The sequence below is a fragment of the Theobroma cacao genome, chromosome 3 (genome assembly GCF_053813885.1).
Source record: "Theobroma cacao isolate CCN51 chromosome 3, ASM5381388v1, whole genome shotgun sequence".
NCBI classification, from domain to species: domain Eukaryota; kingdom Viridiplantae; phylum Streptophyta; class Magnoliopsida; order Malvales; family Malvaceae; genus Theobroma; species Theobroma cacao.
The window spans coordinates 40,688,754-40,704,696 of record NC_142641.1 but is presented as its reverse complement, the minus strand read 5'-3'; the positions used below and the strand labels follow the sequence as shown (position 1 = coordinate 40,704,696).

Here is a 15,943-nt window from a genome sequence, read left to right as displayed (position 1 = left end):
ACCTGAAATAAAAGAATGATTACTCGGGTAAAATGATAATTATGGTCTTATATATCTATGCTTATTTGTTAACATCAACCATACCAGAGGCTGGGACTAGTAGGGCTCCGTCCCCTCCAAAGTTTCAAAAATTTATAATTTATCCTTGTTTTGTTTTAAAATTTTAAAATTTTATTTTTATTTTTGAAAAAAAATTATAATTTCATCTCTCTAAATATTGAATTTTTTGATTTTATCTCCTTAAATTTAAAATCTTGACTCTGCCAGTGAATCATACCATCCCTCCATGAAGTTGGTATCATGACAAGGAAGAAGAAGAAGAAGAAGAAGAAGAAGAAACACTATTCTTTTTCTTCTTCTTTCACCAATTTTAAATTGTTGAGACCGGATCTGTCATATATCACTTGCGCCAACTGAGAAAATTCATGCCTAGTTAGCTACTTTGCATCTGAAGACATGATATGGTGAGAGGGTACATGTGTGATTATATCTAATAGCAAGTCTCAGAAGGGTATTCCTTTTGCATTCGATATGTTAAAAGACCATAAATGGATTTACAATTGTTTAAAGGATCTTTCCTTAACAAGTATGTAGGCTGCACTCAGCACCGGGCTAGAGCCATATATCTTTATCCTCCCAGAAAAACTGGAATGTGAGCTTCCCATTGTGAATAGGCGTGGAGATATAAAATCTGGAAACAATCAAATACAATCTTCTGACAAAGTGAGTTGCTCCAGAAACTGGAACTGAAAAACGTGCCACAAATTCATAAGCATGAGAAGTACTGATAGAAAATGGGCAATTAGTTCTTGAAAAGTAGTCAAACAAAATATTCATACCTGCGGAATTGTAAACTCCCTTAAACGTGTTTTTGGTTGTTGCTACTAACTAACCAGGCAAGGCCTGATTGCAGTACTTTGAAGCTTATGCTCGAGATCAACAAGAAAACATGCAATTAAAGAAAGAGGTGCCACAATCCGAAATGTAAAAGTTTTTCTTGAATGTTCATTTAGTTTATTCTTGAAAGGAGCTCAAAGGGGAACAGTTGTCAATCTCTAGGTACTCAAGAGTCAATTTGTCTTTACACATTATTCCATCAGGCGGGGATGCCAGATTCTTGCAGTAGTAAATTTTGACACGCTTAAGCGTGGTAGGTAAATCGCCTTGCTCAAGAAGTGATGTGAGAGAAGAACACTTGTGAATCTCCAAGTACTCAAGGGCTTTATTGTTCTGCAGCATCATGTTGGGAAGAGTCTTCAAAGGTCCACAATCTCGGATGACAAGTCGTTCCAGCATGCCTGGCAACCCCTGTTCTGGAAACGACTCAAGCTTTGGACACCAGTCAACTCTCAACTTCCGGAGAGAATTAACCTTCTGAATCTCACAAGGCAGTTTTTTCAAGTTATCACAATAACTCAAATCTAAAAGTTTTAGCTCTGGCAGCAACTTTATTTCTTCATCCGGCAAAGCAACAAGTTTAGGGCAGTGAGAGATTGTCAAATGTTGAAGTGAAGCAAGGTGTTTTAATCCCACCTGCTCATTTGACAAACCCTCAAGATCACCACAACCAGCAATCTTCAAATCTAGAAGTTTTCCAAATTGTTTAATTATACATTCAGGTAGGCATTTGACAAATGAAATTAGTCTTATATGCAGAAAGGTCAGCGAACTGAAGTCAACTATACTCCCGAGAAGCTTGGCATTTGAATCCAAGAATTTTAATTTCTGAAGGTTTACAAGCCTTGGAAATGCTCCCAATTCCAACCAACCATCTATCTCTAATGCTTCCAGTGAAGGAAGGGACTTGGGCAGTTCAATTAGCTTAGCACAACATACAAGAAAAAGCGACCTGAGGCAAGGCAATTCTTCAGATTCTAAATTCTCGTGTTGAGAAAGGCCTGTAAAAGATTCAAGAGCCTCACACTTTTGAACTTTCAGTTTTTCCAAGAAAGGAAATCTGTGTGAGAATTTCTTCAATATACGACACCAGAGAATAGACAGTTGGCTAAGGCAAGGAAAAGCTTCTACTCCATTCTTGAAGGACCATTCCTCCCATTCTTTCATGTTCTCGAACTTCAGAATCTCCAACAGTGGAAAAGGCTTGATTGAAGGATAAGCACCCCGTAAAAACTCAGCCCCCCCATGCTTATACCATCCATTCCTGCAATGCTGAGATCTCTGAGAGAAAGTAACTGGCGAAGAGATGGTAACAAAGTGAACTTTTTACAACCATAAAGATGCAAGCAGACCATGTTCGTGAATGAAGAATCCCCCAACCAACTTGGAAATTCTTTACCACCATAATATTTTATTGTGAGCTTTTGCAAGCTTTCACGAGCTTCTAACACATCAAACACCTCTGTTTCAACTGTTTCATATCGTGAATCATTGCTATTATAGCTCCACTCTAAAACAAATTCATCAAGGTTCTTCTTAGTCTTCAACTTTGCCTGAATTGCGTCCTTGATGTTAGTCACATTGTGCAACCCTGAAATGGAAAGTGTTCCACGGAGATTAGACAGGTTTTCAATCTCTGTCATCCCTGAGCTGTTACCTGTCCTCACAACAAAATTGGATACCATTTGGAGGTTTGTTAACCTTCCCAATCGCAGCGGCATCTTTTCTAGACAAGTTTCACGAGTGCCAAGATGTCGTAAGTTAGTTAGGCTTCCCATGTCCGTTGGCAGTGTCCCAAGGGCCAAGGGAATGACAATTCGTTAATATCAATGTCTGCAAGTTGTAGAGATTGTTTGTGGACTTAGATAAACTGCTCTGATGAACTCCAGACAAAGGATCTAAAGGTAAAAAGGTGCTTAGACAGTCGACTTTGCTTGAGGGCTCAAATTTTTGGAAGGTATCATTGGATCCACAAGTGTATGACAAGTGACGAGTTTTCACTGGAAAATTCTTACCCTTGCCAAAATCCATGTCTTCAAACCTAAGACATGTTTTTTGTGAAACAGACTGGGCTAGATCATGGATGAGATCATGCATCACAAATCGTGATTTATCATCAGCAACGTGTTGAAAGCAAGACCTAGATACTAGAGCAGAAAAATAACTGTGACCCACAGCTTCCATGCTTTCACCCTCTTCTGGCTGCTGGATGAAACCCTGTGCCATCCATAACAGGACTAACCTGTCTTTGCCTAACTCAAAGTCCTACGGAAATATTGAACAATAAGCAAAGCATTCTTTCAGATGTACAGGCAGATGATGATAACTCAACCTTAGAGCTGGAAGAATTGTATTATCCGGCAATTTCCACATCTTGCTATGCAAGATACTCTCCCACTGAATGCCGTCAAATTAAGAGCGCAAAAGGCCCCCAAGTGCCTTAACTGCCAAAGGTAAGCCTCTACACTTCGATACTCTTTTCTCAGCAATATCTTTCAGCTTTGGATAAGCATCTGAATTCCCGTTTGGAAAAACAATTTGCTCAAACAATGACATACAATCTTCTTTAGACAACTCCTCCAAATAGTGTATTGGTAGGGTGCCCACTATTGATGCAACTTTTTCACTGCGTGTTGTTACCATAATTCTAGTCCCTGCTGCACCCTTGGCGAAAAGAATCTTCAGTTCATCCCAATTCTCATAGCCTTCGTTCCACACATCATCTAACACAACTAAAAATTCTTTCCCTTTAACAAATTTGTCAGCTTCTCTTGAAGTAAATCCAAATTCGTTACAGTTCTTTCTAGTAATTGACTCAACAAGCGTTCTTGTGATCCTCTTCGCATCAAATTCATCTGCTGCACAAGCCCAAGCTTTCAAATCAAAGCGATCCTTCATCATCTTCTCACCATAAACAATTCGGGCCAGAGTTGTTTTGCCAATACCCTCTAAGCCAACTATAGGGATAACATGAACCTTATCCCCAGTTCCAAGTACAGATTTCGGCAATTTCATGGTCTTCTCCTTATCAGAGTCCCTCCCAAAAACACACGATTCATCGAGCATGGGAGTTGTTGGTGTTCTTCCTATAATCTAAAACCATTTAACTCCTACATCTTCTTTCACATTAAAAATACCTTGTTGTCTAACAATATCTTCAAGCATTCCTACGGTAGTGTTCATTCTTGACTCTAAACGCTGTTTAAAAGGATTGATGGCAGCAGCTATACCCTTCATCTTAAAATCTATCCCTTCCCTGACTGAATCGCTAGCATTTACCGAGTCTAAGTGAATGTTTACCTTACTGGTGCTACTACGTGATTCAAGAACGTCGGTATCTATCGCATCAGTTATATCCTCTGCATCATATGTTACGTCTTTGACCTCCTCCAGCCAAGCCCTGACATTTGGGTCATTGAATTGCATCTCCTCGGCATGATTCAGAACTGCTTTGATGTGAAGTAAAGCCGAATTCAACATTTTGTATGAGACACTTATTGATGTTCCACTTCATTACGTAACCTATCACATCTTGAGTGACAAATTTGTTAAGCAGCAAGCTTACGGATGCAGTTTCAAATGCTCGTCCGATGGGCATAGTTAGTTTCAAAGAGAAATTGACAGACTCAGTAGACGCAGGAGGACTCGTTAAACAATGGTGAGAACGAAAAATTGGCAGGCTACAGATGGTTATTGGTAAGACAACCTATGACCAAGACTTAATTTTGTAGTAGTATAATTAAAAGAAATTCCAAGTAGGGTTCCATCCTAACCATTTGTTAAAAAGGAAACTGACATCTTTGTATTATTGCATTGGGACCATTAGGTATGAACTATGGAGTATGGATGGAGAAAACTAAAAATCTAAAGCCAAGATTAATGATGTTCCAACCAAACAAGCCTTAAGACAACCTGACCTACGTGTCTAACGAAGGCCTTCCCCACATCGTTAGTAACGCCAGCTCACCATTTCACTAAAACCAGTTTTGCCCGGAACCTCTGACAAGTCACAAACCAAACTAGACCAAATCCACTGCTCTTTCAAAGAATCCCATAAACATGTAAAGTCAGTCCGGTCCACGCTCGTCGCGTCCGTTATAAGCTGGAAGTGCGCACTGCGCATGGCATCTTCACCTCTTCAACTTTCTACTCCACTTCGCACACTCTTCTTATCGCCGTCTCTTGGCAGATTACCTCGCATTCCTTTCCAGGCTTCTTTATTCTGGCAGCGCGTGACGCCTAAGACGCTCGTTTTCTCGACTGGGATTAGAGGTGTTTCAGGTCCCGGGAGATTTTGTTCGAGAGCCAAGGCGTCGATGGCGGGGACCACGACGGAAAAAGGGAAAGGAAAGGTGGAGGTTTTCGCTTCCGAAGAGGATCTGTCGGTGTCGCTCGCTAAATACACCGCCGATCTAGCTGATAAGCTCTCCAAAGAGAAAAGCACTTTTACTGTCGTTTTATCTGGTGGTTCTCTCATCAAGTCTCTCAGGTCTTAAAATTTCCTCTTTTTTTACTTAATTTTTACCATTCTATTTCTTTGTTCGATTTATTTTTCGTAAAGTAGTTGGCTTCTTTACTCAATGTCACAATCTTATGCGTTTTCTATTTACTGCTTTTCTAATTTTATTGAATTTTGAGTTAATATCTGTATGGGCATTGTGATAATTGATTATATGGGAAATTGATCGTTCAGGAAACTGGTAGAACCCCCATATATTGATTCGGTGGATTGGTCAGCGTGGCAGGTTTTCTGGGTAGATGAGAGGGTTGTTCCGAAGGATCATGATGACAGTAATTATAAGCTAGCGTTTGATGGGTTTCTCTCAAAGGTATAATCGAAGAATATACTGTTTCTAATTTATTGTTTTTTCACTGCTGAAATGATAATAAATTTGTTTTGGGGTTAATTATTAGTACTAAATTCTGTTACCGCGATGGATATGAAAAGGTTTTTAGTCTCCGCATTGGTAGTATGGCATTTTTAGTTTAGACTACTCTAAAATTTTGAACCAAAATGCTAATTGTTTTTGCTATTTTTGATGTACAATTGGGCAATTCAGTATGAATGGGAAGGTCCAAATATGCTCGGGGTTCACAACCGAGGATATATTTGATTCTTTTCTGATTTTTAACTTAGCCAAATTAATGTCTAACATACATTATGGTTTTTGGCAACTTGATAGTGTTTAATATTTTGACTGCTAGCAAGCAACCATTTATGCTGCATCAGAATTGAAATTTCACTTGGTACTTGGCTGGTAAATTCTTTTGGTCAGTTCAAGATGAAATCAATGTCATTAGTAATTAGCCATGTGAACTGCCAATGCAGGTTTTATGGTGATGTTGATATCCCATTTTCCCAACGCAATCAAGTTAAACGTGTTGTTCTCTCCTGCAGGTACCAATTCTCCCTGGCAATGTCTATTCCATCAATGATGCACTGTCTGCTGAAGGTGCAGCTGATGACTATGAGACCTGCCTCAAGCATTTGGTTAACAGTGGCGTGATTAGTGTCTCAGCAGCTACTGGGCTTCCAAAGTTTGATCTCATGCTTCTGGGAATGGGACCAGATGGACATGTGGCGTCTCTCTTTCCTGGCCACCCTCTGGTCAGGGAGAATGAAAAGTGGGTTACCTTCATTAAGGACTCACCAAAACCGCCTCCAGAGAGAATTACCTTTACTTTCCCTGTTATCAACTCATCTGCTCACATTGCACTTGTGGTGTGTGGTGCTGGTAAAGCTGGTCCAGTGCATGCTGCATTGGGGAATGGTCGAAATTCCGAGCCGCTGCCTGTTCAGATGGTTTCACCAGAAGGGGAGATGGTTTGGTTTCTGGACAAAGATGCAGCCTCCAAGCTATAAGTTGTGTGCCTATAGACTATAGTTTATCCGAGTTGCTTCTCATTGCATGCTTGAGTATGTTAAATTGGACCATTGTTGTCTGATCAGTGGATGTGCTACTGGAGTTTGTATCCTCGATGATAGTTACGGACTGGCAAGCCTTTTCTTTCTCATGAGGAAAACATGCGAATCTTAATAAAATGTAGTTCTGTATATGTCCCATCTTTGTATCAACTGCGACAGAGTGATCAAAGTAATCATACTGTGATAATTATTTAGAGTTCAGTGTTCATCTTGCAAATGGTAAGCGGTGTGTATGGCACACATTTTGAGGGCAAAAAATGGACAAAAAAATCGTGTGGAGGTGATTTTATTGACTTTTGAATTAAACAAACAAACAAGAAGAAATCCTGCAGAAGAAAAGCAAATTTCCTGTTAGAAAGTATATTGTTGTTGTGAAAAAATTTATTTGATAAGCCCTTTCTATCAGTCAAATCGAACGGTAACGAATGAGAGCAGAATGTTACTATATCAACACAAGTGTAGCAGTTAGGTGGTGAAGTGAACCTGCGTGTTGGCAACAGAACAGAAGCACCATAATTATATTCCTGGGGTGGGGTAGCAACTTAATATATTTATTTGAGCAGGAAGATTGAAAAATGAGACTGGGCAAAGCACTCTGGATGGGGTTATTGCGCGAAGTAGGTGGTACCAGAACTGGTCATGGGAGAATCATGACCAGACAAGCCATGAATCAAACCAATCCCTGCTGGGAAATGGTCCATGATAAAAGTAAATAGGAACAACTGATAAAGACCTCCAACTTGACTCTCGTTTCCCTTTTTTACTTTTCAACCAGCAATTCTAAAAATAGCACAATATGTGCTTCTTCGAATGGATGGTTTATGTTCAAGTTTGATGGGAAGGAATCAGGCAAGGATTATGCTTCATTGATTCTGCAGTCCCTTAGGCAGCAACTATAAATTACTCTTCGCCATATTTAAATTACAAGTTTTGATGCTGATTGCTGGCTGAAGCGCACGTGCCATGACTGAAAAATTAGGAATGCCTTCCTCTTGACCATCGGTTACTATCGCTGATTATTTGTCTGTTTGTTTATTTTTTTTAATGGGGCACATTATTTATTTCTGTATTTGAGTGACGGTATAGGTATGGGGTTTGGTATCTTTCCCTCCCTTGCAAATTAAATTGGCTTGGGGTTTCCAAACTTGCATCTGAGTCCTCAAAAGTTGTCTTGGCTTTGAAGCAAAGGATGCTCAGGCCAAGAGGATAATCCTTTTTTTAAACAAAAACCTAACCTTGTGCTCATGGTATCAAACTTCAATGCATAGCTGAGAAGAAACCGGTGCCAAAGGTAGAAAATTTCATTTCTCAAGAAACTAAATGGAGAAGGATATGATTGTTAAGCAATGTGATTTTGTTGACAGTCACTCTCGAATGTTGGTCCTAAAATAGATCAGGTCAAATGGAAAGAACTGATCATTAAAATTGGTGTAAAAGCAAAACTAACTTCCTCTAGCATGGTTAATGATCATACTTGAGCGCATGTTTCTACAAAATTAAGGCTTACATCTTTTATGATGGTAACACAACTGATTTCTCAGGGACAAGACTTCATTGAGACACACCCCTCTGGCGTGTTGTCACTGTCCCCATGGAAGCCAGAGCTCACTTTTGTAACTCTTGAATCCCTTTCATTATTGTGGTAGGTATTTGAAAAGGTTCAGCATGCTAGCAGCAGGGGCCAGCATTCATGTAAAAGTTGATCTCCCCATGCATGTAGGAAAAATTGAAAAAAGTGAACCTCCATGCCAGTGAATTGATCTATTTGGTTCCCACTTCCCACATCAAAGTTGCTCATTTTGCTATGGCAGCTTGCTGTTAAACATCTTTTTCATGGTTTCTTGTCATATTTGGGTTCATTTGGATGGTGAAGAGAATGAAAGAGAAACTGGGCACATGGTCTTTTGTGATGTTCGAGTGACCTACTCCTAGGGTACCTAATCTACTTACAAAATCAAATCTATCAAGGATTAATGTTTAAGAAGAGAAAATAGATCATGATTACCGAGTGGAAGAAGTCAAAGTTGTAATCACATAAATCAGGTCGTTAAGACTTTGATCACGTTTAGCTAAATGTTAAATATCCTTAATTTAATCCTTAAGCGTCAGGAACAAGCCAATTTGACAATTATGATTACTCATTGAATATCTTCCCCGGGTATGCAAAATTCAATGGTATATTGGATTTAGACGTAATTTAAAAGACAAATAATTTATTCATTCGTACAAGTACAGCTTCTTGCATAAATATTTATAGGCGAAAAGAAGGGGAGAGAGAGAGAGAGAGACAGAGAGAAAAGGGGGAAGGGTCGGGAGGCCTAAACTAGACTGAAGTACGTTGGCTTGTTGAGCCATTTTACAATTTGTAAAGACCTCAAGTGGGTACTATATTTGTCTATTTCTACAAGCCTAAATTTTATCTTTAAATATATTAAAGAAAATTAAACGCATCTCCACAAATTGGCTAGATTCAGACTTTTAAATCCTATGATTATATTTAGGAAGTAACTTCCAAGTGTAGGGCGGAAAGGACCTAAACCAAATATCTATATTCGATCCATGTTGATCTGTATAAAAAAATCAAAGGGTAGGGAACCCTACCCTACCCATGTAAACGGGCCTTATGTCTGTCTCTCGGTCATCGTCCGCCCCTTTTCCTTCCATTGTAACAACCCTTGGCCCTTGCAGACCTTTTCCGCCATCCACAATTTCTTTGGTTTTTCTAAGCGCGCTCCCCTTTTTGTTCCTTTTTCTCTTTTACCATGTGTCTATAAACACTGCGCCCCATTTTGTTGACCCATTTGGTCTTGAACTCTTGATTTCTCTCCGTATTTCATGATGATTGGGACAGATACATTAGCAATCTTTGGGATAGGAACCGTATCCTTTCCTTTTGTGCTTCCCACCTGCCTCGTTAGTTCTAAGAAGTCTTTCAAAGCTTTGGGTTTTTTTTTTTTTAACTTTTTATTAAATTATGATTAAGAAGCTAAGATAATGTTGATTTTTATGTCTTTCTTCCCTTCTTTTCTGGCTAGGCAAGGAGTAAACAATTGAACAACTGAACAATGTTTTCCATAACTTGCAGCAAGGTTGCAATAAGCAGTGCAGCCAGAGAGCTTTGACATGTCCCACTCTGCTGGTGGTCTTAATGTGTTTCAGGCTCCTTTGAGTCCCCACACACAGAATTGCTTGATGAAATCAAAAGCTTTTCTTTCTTTTGAATTTCTTTATCTTTTGATTGACATCCACAATTAGGACAGAATCATGATCAACGTCTAAATCAATTTGATTTTGACTAAATTTGACCCAACTTATCATCGGGAAAAGTTTTCTGCTTTCTGCAACACAAAGAGATTTCTGATGAGAAGCAACCAGTTTGACTTCAATTCTTTGAGGGAGGAGCATGCTTCAACAACATCACAATATTTCTTAAGAAAGTGGTACTGTTACTGTTCAGGAAGATAATTAACCGCAGTGCAAACTTGAACTGTAAGCAAAATTTTCAAACAAATCAAGCTTACCCTGCACTTTGCTCGGGTGGGTTGTTTAAAATTTGTGTGCAAAGTAATGAACAAGTTGCATTAGCCGCATCGTAATAATGGAAAAAGCAGGAGGCAACCAGATAGCACTCAGCTGCTCAACAAGCAAGAAAGTCACCAGATGTTTGGTGTACTTTTTACTGTTTCCTTGCCTTGCACTTGCATGTAGTAAACATTAACATATGAAATGTAGCAATCTATGCAGGGTACAATTGGAGCATGCCTCTGGTCCTCTTTGGCCACAACCTCAGCCTCACAGATACTCCAAATCTCCAAATGCCAGGACATGAGCTTCACAATCAGACCTTTCATTCTCAATTTTGTTTTCTGCCCCTACTTTTTTTTTTTTCTTTTTGTTTCTCTGTTTCCCTCTCAAGGTTTGATATATGATACTAAATAATAAAAATCACGACTAATTCTAACAGAAGTCTCACCTAATTTTGTTTATTATTCACATGCATACACACATGTGATGTGAACAATTTGAAAAATAGAAAAAAAATTGCAAGTAGGTAAAACACTCGTATGTGTTGCATGGGAGGTTGTGAACACCTGAACCATCCTCTACATGTTAAACCCTTTTTCCAAGAAAAACTCTATAGTGATATATTTATAAAGAATGTTATTACTAATATATTTAAAAAAATTTACATAATATTCTCTTTAAATTTAAAATCAAGATATACAAAAATATTACGGATTTCATCTTAATAAATAAATAAGATTTTGAAAAAGTTTAAATTGAAAATAAAAAATCACACATTAGATTTAATTAATCCTTGTGAAAAGGAGTAGGTTATAAGCAGAAGCTTGGATCGTTGGTGGGGTGAAATATCTTTGACTTGGCAAAATTACTCAAAGAGACGTAAAACAAAATGGTAATATTGTTTTTCAATCACAAGATTTTATGTTTGATTAGTTTTTGGAGAAGGTCAAATACGAACTCAAAAAAGAAAAAAAAAAAAAGAAAAGAAAAGAAAGGGGACCACTACCTAACAGCGGAAAGCAAAGGGTAAAACATTAGAAATGAAGCGCGGGCGTAGAAATAGAATCTGCCATCTTTAACTAGAGATGAGGCCTCTTTTTCTCTCTCTAATAAAGCTCTAGGAACAGTAATAGAGAATAGGGACGATCTGTGGAGTCGAGTCTAGAGCGAGACAAAAGAAAAAGACTTTGGCAATTGATTGGGCCAAAGAAAAGTTATTAAAAATAGAAAGAAACCAAAACCAAAAGCAGAACCAGAAACTAAAGCAGAACAAGTAGAAACAGAAGCAGTTGGTTTTCAGTTGGGGGCTTAGCTTTGAGAAGGCAGGCAACGAACAAAGCAAGAAGAAAGAAAAAAAAAAAAAAAACTCAGAGGAAGGAGAAGAAGAAGAAGGTCTTAAGAAAAGCAAGGGGCAGTTCGGGCATTTCAGTTTGGGCTTCATCCATCTCAAAAACTTCCATGGTCCCCTCTGGCAACAACATCCCCACCGGAATCCACCACTTTGGCGGCGGTGGAGGCGGCGGATTCTGGTCGGCTGTGGCGACGCCGCCTTCCAAAACTGCCGTCGCCGTCACCGCCCTTGCCGGCCTCGTCCTCTGCGCTGCCATTTTCTACAACAGCAGTAGGTAAAAAAATCCAAAAAAAACTGATCGATCAATGCTAAGCGATAAAAAAATCTCCGAAAACCCTAGTAACGATAGGTAGTGAGTGTAGTTGATAAAATTCAAATTCTAATAGATGAGAGCTCTTAGACGAAGTCAGACTTCGTCTTCATCTCCCAACTCACCCTCATCATCGTCGTCTTCGTCGTCTTCGTCATCGTCGTGGATTCATTTGCGTTCGGTTCTTTTCGTTGTTACTTCTTCTTCACCAGCTTCTTGTTCTTCCTCTGATCGGTGAGTCTTCTTCGTCTTTTCCTAAAACACTTACTCATTTTCACTAATCTCTTTTAGCTTTTTGATTCAGATCCCGATCTCTACTCTCAGATTTTCTTTCCTTATTTTTTAAAGTTCAAAACCACTTGTTTCCTTGTTTGCTTCACTTCTTCCTCTTTGCTTACATTTCGATTCTTTCTGCTTCCTTTGAATTTTTTCTGTTAATTAGGTTTTCTATTTCTTCTGTCTTAGAATTTTGAGTCATTATTGCTCCATTATTTGCTTGTTTATTTCAAATTCTACTAATATTTACTTTGTTTTGCTTATTTATTGGATCTCTGTTAATGTGCCTTAGCAATTTTTCTTTGTCTCTTTTTTCGTTGACTAATTCCGTGTTTAGATTGTTTCAATCTGCTAGGATATTAGTCATTATTATGTTAATAGCCTTTTTAAAGTTGAAATATTTGAATTTAACACTCAAAATCAAATGGAATAGAGAGATTTTGGAAAAACTCTAAATCAAGATGTGAAATCAAATTCTTTTTCTCCTTTTTCTCAATCAAGAGAAGGAAGTTATGATTTTGAAAGTTGGAATACTAATGGGAAGTATATCCGGAAGAAGAGTCCGTTTCTCTCCTCTCTCCAAATCGTCCAACTCTAATCTTGTTTTTACAGTTTAAAAGTTGAAAACTTTTGGGGATTGACTATAATGGTCTTTGAACACCCACCCATGCTTATTTGAAGCTCTTGTTACAGAAGTTTATCAGACAGGTTAAAAAAAAAGTTTATCAGACAGGTTTATCTGTTAGGATTAATATATTGGAGCTGATGCAAAATTTCATATTTAATTTATGTTCCGTAATTTGACCGACCTCCTAAGAAAAATAAAATTGAAACACAAATCTTATCATTCTGGTGGATCTTCATTGGTATAAGCCCGTACTCTTTGCTCATGTGATTGGTGTCTGGCGTAAGCTTGATGAGGGAGGAGTAGACAGCCTAGTGATGCGATGATGATTTCTGAAACAACTCAACCTCCTTTTTTGGCAAACTTAATGATGATTTTTCTTTCCCCAAAGCTCATTATATGAAAGGAGTGCCTTAGTATCTACAAATTTGTTCTCTTTATTGTTGACTTAGGTGCTAGGATATTGGCTGTTAGAACTTGGTTTTCTTCCCCTCTGTGTTTATAAATCATATATTCTTGTTATATTATTATTAGCTCCTCATTTTCTGATTGTAAATTTGGCTTTTTTTTTTCAGTGGTAGACTCAAATCTCCCTGGTCTCGCCGGAGAAAGAAACACGCCCTTTCACCTCAGCAGTGGAAAAGTTTGTTTACATCTGATGGTAGACTACGGGATGGTGGAGTCAAGTTCTTGAAGAAAGTTCGCAGTCGAGTGAGTTACCAGTGTAGTTAAATTATCAATTTTCTCTTGCATTTGTTTTCTTCTAATTGGGATGCTTAATCTTGTACACCTCTGATGCAGGGTGTTGATCCAAGTATTAGGGCTGAGGTTTGGCCCTTCCTCCTTGGAGTGTAAGTATACTGAACCTGTGTTACGGTTGTTGTTATTGTTGTCACTGCTGCTGCTATTGTTGTTCTTTTCCTCCCTCAAGCCAAGACATCATGGAAAGTATCTAACTTTTCATGGAATAATAGTTGTCCGGGAAATGTGTGCAGTAAAATATCTTAGCTAATCTCAAACTATGGGTTTCCCATCTCTTATCATGACATTTTTTTCTTTTCTTCTGTTACAGCTATGACTTAAACAGGGCCAAAGAAGAAAGAGATGCTGTTAAAACTCAGAAAAGGTAAAATTTCCATTCTCTTCCCCACGTTTTTTAATTTATTTTTCCTTTTAGCTATATAAGTTGATTGTTACCAAGAATTATCTCTTTGGTTTTTGGCTTCATATTTTGTTAATCTGTTGATGCAGGAAGGAATATGAAAAACTCCGCAGAGAGTGCCGCCGGCTCCTAAAACACAGCAGTGTGAGTTTTAAGTTGACTGAAATTGGTGGAACTTGTCAAAATGGAGATGGTGGTAGTCTTATTCAGGAGACAGACACATCTGGCTCTGAAGACGTGGTTAGTGCAAGAGAATCTCTCTCTAGTGAGGAAAGGAGCCCAGATGCTGAGTACTCAGATGAACCATCCAGTACATTGTTGGAAGGAGATGATGGTTCAAGAAGAATAACAAATGCTGATGTGTCAGCACTGAACAGTGAGTCATCGGACTCTGACTCTTCAGAAGACCCTGAAGTGATTCAGGATTCCCCCTCTTCAGAAGGCAGGGAGGAAAATGATCCTGATGTGTCTTCAAAAAGGAATGTTTCTCCCTCAAGCACTGAAGGCCTGTCAAAACTACATGCAACTGAAGATTTTTCCACCTGGCAGCGGATCATTCGCCTAGATGCAGTGCGAGCAAATGCTGAATGGATGCCACACTCTGCTTCTCAGTCTGCAGTATCGGAGGGGAGGGCACGTCGTTCAGCTGAGGCCGTTGGGTTAAAGGATTATGATCACCTGGACCCCTGCAGAATTTTCCATGCTGCACGTTTGGTTGCTATCCTTGAAGCTTATGCACTTTATGACCCCGAAATTGGCTACTGCCAGGGCATGAGTGATCTCCTTTCTCCAATAATTTCAGTCATCCCAGAGGATTATGAGGCTTTCTGGTGTTTTGTAGGTTTCATGAAGAAAGCTCGACATAATTTTAGGCTTGATGAGGTCGGGATAAGAAGGCAACTTAATATTGTTTCCAAGATAATCAAATGTAAAGACTCTCATCTCTACAGGCATTTGGAGAAGCTTCAGGCTGAGGATTGCTTTTTTGTTTATAGGATGGTGGTGGTACTGTTTAGGAGGGAATTGACATTTGAACAGACAATTTGCCTTTGGGAGGTAATGTGGGCAGATCAAGCAGCCATTAGAGCTGGGATTGGGAAGTCTGCCTGGAGCAGGATAAGACAGAGGGCGCCCCCAACAGATGATTTATTGCTTTATGCAATTGCAGCTTCAGTGTTGCAGAGAAGGAAATTGATCATAGAGAAGTACAGCAGCATGGATGAAATTTTAAGGGAGTGCAATAGCATGTCTGGGCAACTTGATATATGGAAACTCCTAGATGATGCGCATGATTTGGTGGTAACTCTTCATGACAAGATAGAGTCATCCTTTTGATCATTGCCACTTTGTCCACTAATTTTATGTGCTTCAGTTCTTTCTTGAACCTGGGTTCTATGGGTATTTCAAGTCTCCTTTTTAATGCACTGCTTGAAATGCTGTCTGTGATGAGTTATATTTGCTTATTTTGTCACTGCTCACTCTCAAAGGCTAAGTAGGCAGTGGCAGTAGTTGAAAAATGAGTAGATAAATCTGCATTCCATTGCTCCATTTTAGCATACGAGATAGGAAGATATCCATGATCACTTCTGTGTCAAGGCAGGTAGGCAGAGCCCGTAATTCCAACCACTGTACCATATTGCAAGGGAAATATTAAGACCTTGATCATGTGATTCCATCGAATTTTCCTTTTGTATACCTCTTGATCTTTTAGCATCTTGCATGGAATGGTTTTAAAAAGATCGCTTGCCCTTTGTTCCTTACCTTTGGATTTAGAGGCTAAGAGTGGAGCGTCGGACTTGGTGTTGGTAGTGGAGACTGGAGACTTATGCTGGAAATCCAAGATGATAGATTCAGGCTGTAAGTTGCCATCT

The 15,943-nt window shown here is 39.0% G+C and overlaps 4 protein-coding genes across 5 annotated transcripts; 2 read left to right on the top strand and 2 right to left on the bottom strand.

The window, feature by feature from the left end:
• Nucleotides 1–1,014: 1,014 nt before the first annotated feature.
• On the bottom strand, nucleotides 1,015–2,618 carry LOC18605836 (putative disease resistance protein At3g14460). Its single transcript, XM_088804631.1, has 2 exons — nucleotides 2,282–2,618; nucleotides 1,015–2,192 (listed from the first exon to the last, which is right to left on the bottom strand). The coding sequence occupies exons 1-2, from the start codon at nucleotides 2,616–2,618 to the stop codon at nucleotides 1,015–1,017; spliced, it is 1,515 nt and encodes a 504-aa protein (XP_088660757.1).
• A 40-nt stretch (nucleotides 2,619–2,658) lies between these two features.
• LOC18605835 (putative disease resistance RPP13-like protein 1) lies at nucleotides 2,659–4,377 on the bottom strand. Its single transcript, XM_018117123.2, has 3 exons — nucleotides 4,035–4,377; nucleotides 3,337–3,983; nucleotides 2,659–3,162 (listed from the first exon to the last, which is right to left on the bottom strand). Exons 1-3 carry the CDS (start codon nucleotides 4,375–4,377, stop codon nucleotides 2,659–2,661), a joined length of 1,494 nt encoding a protein of 497 aa, XP_017972612.2.
• Nucleotides 4,378–4,891: 514 nt separating this feature from the next.
• Nucleotides 4,892–6,954, top strand: LOC18605834 (putative 6-phosphogluconolactonase 4, chloroplastic). Its single transcript, XM_007039106.3, has 3 exons — nucleotides 4,892–5,386; nucleotides 5,591–5,726; nucleotides 6,296–6,954. The coding sequence occupies exons 1-3, from the start codon at nucleotides 5,019–5,021 to the stop codon at nucleotides 6,758–6,760; spliced, it is 969 nt and encodes a 322-aa protein (XP_007039168.3). The 5' UTR covers nucleotides 4,892–5,018; the 3' UTR covers nucleotides 6,761–6,954.
• Nucleotides 6,955–11,416: 4,462 nt separating this feature from the next.
• On the top strand, nucleotides 11,417–15,752 carry LOC18605833 (rab GTPase-activating protein 22). Of its 2 annotated transcripts, none has more exons than XM_018117655.2 (5): nucleotides 11,417–11,973; nucleotides 13,486–13,621; nucleotides 13,712–13,761; nucleotides 13,983–14,036; nucleotides 14,162–15,752. In XM_018117655.2, exons 1-5 carry the CDS (start codon nucleotides 11,807–11,809, stop codon nucleotides 15,405–15,407), a joined length of 1,653 nt encoding a protein of 550 aa, XP_017973144.2. In that variant the 5' UTR covers nucleotides 11,417–11,806; the 3' UTR covers nucleotides 15,408–15,752. The 2 variants fall into 2 exon arrangements, with proteins under 2 accessions (XP_017973144.2, XP_007039167.3); XM_007039105.3 differs by having other exon boundaries at nucleotides 11,945–12,243.
• Nucleotides 15,753–15,943: the final 191 nt, after the last annotated feature.